Source organism: Aulonocara stuartgranti, assembly GCF_965226115.1.
Source record: "Aulonocara stuartgranti genome assembly, chromosome: 3".
Lineage (NCBI taxonomy): Eukaryota > Metazoa > Chordata > Actinopteri > Cichliformes > Cichlidae > Aulonocara > Aulonocara stuartgranti.
In genome coordinates this window covers 72,784,122-72,789,900 of record NC_138941.1, presented here as the reverse complement: position 1 = coordinate 72,789,900, position 5,779 = coordinate 72,784,122, and the positions used below count along the sequence as shown (strand labels likewise).

At 42.1% G+C, this 5,779-nt stretch overlaps 1 protein-coding gene across 1 annotated transcript; it reads right to left on the bottom strand.

Moving 5' to 3' along the window:
- Positions 1-352: 352 nt before the first annotated feature.
- Positions 353-2,499, bottom strand: LOC309703571 (nuclear factor 7, ovary-like). The gene is made up of 2 exons (XM_082528484.1): positions 2,319-2,499; positions 353-2,217 (listed from the first exon to the last, which is right to left on the bottom strand). Exon 2 carries the CDS (start codon positions 2,198-2,200, stop codon positions 824-826), a length of 1,377 nt encoding a protein of 458 aa, XP_082384610.1. The 5' UTR covers positions 2,201-2,217; positions 2,319-2,499; the 3' UTR covers positions 353-823.
- Positions 2,500-5,779: the final 3,280 nt, after the last annotated feature.

The window sequence follows — 5,779 nt, the reverse complement described above, 5'->3', positions numbered from 1 at the left end:
ATTTATGTTGGAAGTGATAGCAGAGTTGTACGTTTTAATTTGTTTAGTAAATCTCCCAGTCAGAACATGGTATATTATATTTAGATGGAAGCTAGCGAGCTAACTCCCTGCTAACTTCTAACTCCGTTAAATTTCATAAATTCAGTTTTCATGGATGCCTGGATGTTAAACTTAATTGTTACACCTGGCAAAGCAGCCACACTGATCATATTATTACAGATGAACAAATTTAGACAGTTTTTCAACTCTCGGTAATGCTGCAGTGATCATATTATTGCACTTTTGCAGTGGAGTTTGGGCCCATACATGGCTAATAACGTCTGACATATTGTTGTAATGTTGGCACTTTTAATATAGAGGACACAAAAGAAAACACCTGAAAGTTCAAAGAAAGCACTTGATTTTTTAAAATTGTTTTTTAACAGGTTTTGCCTAAACATGATTTCCTTTACATTTTCCAGTTTACTGACTCATTACTTCCACAATAGAAGGATCTAATTTTCATTGTAATCAGACAAAGTAAATTAAATACAAACAACCACAATTTAAATATCAGAAACATTTCATGTATGGAGTTAAACATGAATCATTGTTTCAATAATATATTTATTGTTGTCATAAACAGACAAGAAGACAACAACAAACTGCTCCTCCCATTCAACACATGTCAGTCCATATCCCAGCAAACTAAATCAGAAAGAAAGAAACAGTGAGAACTAAAAGAGAAACAAAGAGCTTTGGAACAACGAGGCAGCAGGAGGACAGCTGCAGTTTAACAGCTTCAACTCACTGACAGAAAACAACATGAGAAACATCATCATCCTCAACTCATGTGCTGCACTGACACCTTCAACGGACACACCTTCACTTTACCAACAGTGCTAATACATGGGAACATCCTGTGAGTGAAAGTGTGTGTGAAGGTGTGTATGTGTGTGTTAGTATCAGGATCAGAGAACGACAGCTTTCCTCTGTTCCAGTCCAGATTCACTCTGATCCTCTGGAACTTCTTCTGGACTGAGAGAGCAGAATCTGCTGATGGTGAACGCGCTGAATATTTACCTAAAAAGAAACCTATTCTCCATAATCCAGACAGCATGATTCCCTTCCTCTGCACAGACTCTGCAAATACACCCAGTCCCCACCATTTACTGTCTCCAACATCAACATCCCAGTTGTGAGTCCCTGAGTTAAAGCCCTCAGAGCCCAGGACAGAGCTGAATAATTCAAACCTCTCTGGATTATCAGGAAGCTGCTGCCTCTCTCCTTCAGTCACACTGGTCAGATCTTCAGACAGGATGAGGTTTGGATGAGCAGTGTTTGGGTCCAGAATGAGAGGAGTGTAGGAGACCATGTCCTTCATGTTGTTCCAGATGTTGAAGGTCAGGTTGCCCAGGTGTTTGGCCTGGTCTATCAGAGCTCCTGAGGGCAGCTGTGGATCATCCAGCAGGGGGCAGCGCTGGACTCTTTCCACTGCAGCCTTGTAGTTGTGCAGGAATGAGACGTCTTCAGCTCTCAGCTCCTCCTCTGTGGCTCTGACTGTGTCTGAAAGAGCTGCTATCTCTCTGCTCAGAGCCTCCATCTTCTCCTTCATCATCCCACTCTTCTGCTCCTTTTCCTCCCTCAGTGCAGCCAGCCTGGCCTCCTCTTCCTCTGCTAGAAACTGGTGAAGCTTCTTAAACTGCTCCTTAATCTGCCTCTCTGTGTGTCGGGCCTGGACCTTAATGTGTTCTGCTGTTTGATCAAACTTCACTTGAACTTCCTCACAAACCTTTAACTTCTTCTTTAAGGGCTCCAGAGTTTCCTGAAGTTCCTTCTTGTGTTGTTGTGCAGCTTCATCGATGGGTCTGAATCTGTGATTGGTGTGTTTTTCTGAGTCTCTGCAGATGACACACACTGGCTGCTGATGGTCCAGACAGAAGAGTTTGAGTTTCTCAGAGTGCAGACTGCAGAGAGCCTCTGAAGCTCTCTGATCTCTCTCCTGTAAGAACGACTCACACAGGTTCTTTAAAGCCAGGTTTGAAGGTGGATCATCCACTGATATTTCCTTACAAACTGGACACTCACGTGTTGGTGTCTCTTTCCACTGTCTCTTCAGACAGTGTTCACAGAAGCTGTGGCTACATGACAGAAGAACAGGATCTCTGAAGACCTCCTGACAGACCGGACAGCAGAGATCCTCCTCTGATCTGGAAGCCATTGAGTCTGTGAGTGAAGCTGAAAACAGCAGACAGGCAGTACAGTCAGTCCTGGCTCCCCTCCCTCCTCTACCACCTTCACTGAAACTTCCTTTGAGTCGTGTTTTTGCTCAAACTCACATTCAGTGTGTGGAGCGTCAGCAGCTTGAAGCAGCAGTGTTGGAGTTTTCCACTTTTCTCTCCTGTAGCTGGACTCACTCAGAGGAAGCTGCTAGTTTGGTCTGAGCTCAGTCTGATCGTCTGTGCGTCTCTCTTTACGGGGGAAGAAAAACAGCCTGTTTCCTGGTCTGTTGCATTTGAGTAATGTGGGGGGCGGAGCTTCATTCAACTTCCTCTTATAAATGTGTGAGTGTGACATCAGAGCGCAGAGTTATATTGCAGGTCAGAAATGAAACCTTTTCTCAAACTCAGAAAACAAAGTGTGACTCAGTGGTGCAGCTGTTTGGCAGTTTTTTATTTCAGACTTTGTTCTGGTTATTGTTCAGGTTCCACAGCATTGGGAGTGTAATGCAGGCTCACAAACAGGGTGGATGTACTTTGTGACAGACTTTTAAAAGTGAAATGGATTGTAAATGTGTGTTTTTGGCTCCTCTCACTCGTTTAATCTTCACATATCTGGCTGGTTTGTCAAGAGAGAGCCTCTTTGCATAAGTGCTTCGATGATTTTGGAGATGTCTGCCCATATGTCCTACATGTTTCAGTCGCCAATTCTGAATTATAACTAACATTAAAAACATGTTTTATTTATTTATTTATTTATTAACCTTTATTTTAACCAGGAAGATCCCATTGAAATTAAAAACCTCTTTTTCAAGGGAGACCTGGCCAAGATAGGCAGCAGCAGATGTCTCACAGTTACAGAAATTACTCAAACACAGGCAGCAACAACACACATGCAACAATAAGTGAAAGAATACAAATAAAATAAAAATAAAATTCAATAAAATTCAAATAAAATAAAAAGTCAGTTAAAATGACAATCAATCTAATTGAAACAGTTGCATGTTATGGACTTGGCCTAAAGGATTCGTAGTTTAGATTTAAAATCACTGTTTATGGAAGACAGAGAGCAAATAAATCAGATTAACATCCGATCGTTGGGGTTTTGTTCAATAATCAGCGTATCCTTTGTATAAACGCATGAACTTTATTAAAGAGATAATCAGGGGTGATTTTAGCCCATTTCGCTAAAAGTGGAAGGCCTTTTTTGAAAAATTAACCTGTAATAAGACATACCATATCAAGATAGAATTGTTACTATAAAACTAAAGACGAATCAAACTGTTGACAATTTTAATCTAGTTCTCAATTTTAAGAAAGGCTGGTGACCCCTGCTATTGAGTCTGACAGCTGCAGGGATTATATACAAATATTCAACTGGTTCTATGCCAGATTTAAACCAAGTCTAAATTTTAAAAAAGGACTTTATAAGATAGATCTTTTGACTATCACTACAAAGATTACCAACAGTGGTCCTCATACCACAGTTTGATATCAGAAAACACCGAGAGCATACATTGATATGACACCACAGCCAAGGCCAGGAAGATCGTGAAGGACCTCAGCCATCTGTTCTCTCTGTTGAGGTCAGGAAAGCGATTCCGCTCCCTGAAGACCAACACAGAGACTGAGGAGGAGCTTCTTCCCGCAGGCGATACGGTCTCTCAATCACAATCACACCACCACACAGTACTGACCCACACATACAGTTCTTACACACACACTGGACATTCTGGACATTTGTTTTCACTTCATCACTTAAATCACTTTAAGCATATTTGCACTGCACAAGACATAATGTGGATTGCACAACACTGGACATTATACTCCTCATTTCCAGCTAATACTTGTACAGCTGCTGTTATTTTGTATATATATATATATATATTTATTTATATTTCTTCATACATTCTTATATAGTTCTATACTGTGTATTGTGTATTTTGTTGTACAGTTATTAGTACAGTTACACTGAAAAAGTACACAACAATGGGGAAAGTACAAGAGGAAAAAAAGAGACCTCTGCTCATGCTGGGCACCTATGGGAGGACAGCATGAGAACAGGAAACTAAAAAACTCCTCTGCACAGAGAGCACATAAATGTCCACAGTACAACATTGGAGCACGTGACAAGCCACGGGGTTGGGTAGGCGGTGAGGAGTAGTGCGAAGGAAAACACAGCAGTCATCCTGCACAGCGCTACCATTCCAGCGCGGCACACAGACCCGCCATCTTCCCCCACAGGAAAAAAGGATCGAAGGCGTTTGGAAAGGGAGGGGGATAAGTGTTTGCTTTTCAGTGTAAATGTATGTGTGTGCGTGTCCAGAGTTCAGCGGGGACAGTGTCCTTCGCCCTATCAGGCTAAGTAAACAGTCTGCAAGCCAACCCGGGTGGCCTTACACAGAATGGGAAGGATAGTCATCACACAGTCGTTATCAGGGAATTGTTTTTGTTCAGCACCAGCCTTGGACCCGCAGCTGGCGCCGTGGTGTCCATATGTTGATGTCGTTGATTTTTCTTCTCTGCGAGCAGCTCAGGAGAATTTCAAAGCTGTTCTTTAACAGTCCGACACTGGTCTCTCAATCTCCCGTTGGATAGCCGCGAGCCTCCCCACGATGGTATCAAACTTCTGTTCCGTGGTGTTGGTGAGACCCCACAACTGCGGTGATCCGTTCTGCGATGTGATCCAACTTTCGCTCAAGGGTCTCATTTTGAGCAGGCCTCTCTTTGATGTATCCCGCTGCCAATTTTATTTTTTTGACGGTGCAAAATGTTTCGTCAACATCGTCGACATACAGCACTGCACTTCAGAGTCACACTGCTAGCGATCGATGCAGCGATTCTGTACTGTACAGGAGACGGCACGGAGGAGATCGTTTGCAGCGATCAGGACACAATGTGATGTAAAAAAAAATGCAAACTTGCACTAAAAAAATCTGTGAAACAGCGAGGTGAAAGGTGAACTGCGTTATAGCGAGGGACCTCTGTAATTTTGAAGGTAAGTCACAACATACCCTTCGTAAATACTAATGTATAGAAACCCTTACCAGCAATCGTTCATTTTTTGTGTGGCTTTTTTTTTTCACAGTTTGTTAACATGCTGTGTAGTTGTGTACTTGACTAGCTGATATCGACATAATGGGGAAACATCTGGTTTGACTATTGTTCACCTGTAGTTTGAATGCTGAACATTTGCCTGTTTAAATCATGAGACCAGTCACTATACAGAGATGTGCTTCTGAATGTGGACGATGTGTCTTCTGCTGCAGTGATGCCGTTCTGCTTGTGTTGAGTGATGTAAACAACTGATCGATCTAAACTCTTTAAACGTCAAAATTGATCATTAGATTTTTTATGACACAACAGTGGTGAGTGTTCCCACCTTATGCTCTTTGTAACGTAATGCAATCTTTCAGTTTTTGAGTTTTGGACATGATTTTGGAGGATATCTTCGCAGTAGCGATTGACCGCAAAGTAAAGCTACAGGAAATGTATAACCCCACATCCGGTCTCAAACCAGGAAGTTAGCATTTTCTTGTGCACAGGGTCTATTATGGATCTTCAGATCCACATTATGTCAG

Coding starts and splice junctions, on each gene's coding strand:
- LOC309703571 (XM_082528484.1), bottom strand. CDS start 2,200: ATGGCTTCCAGATCAGAGGAGGATCTCTGCTGTCCGGTCTGTCAGGAG.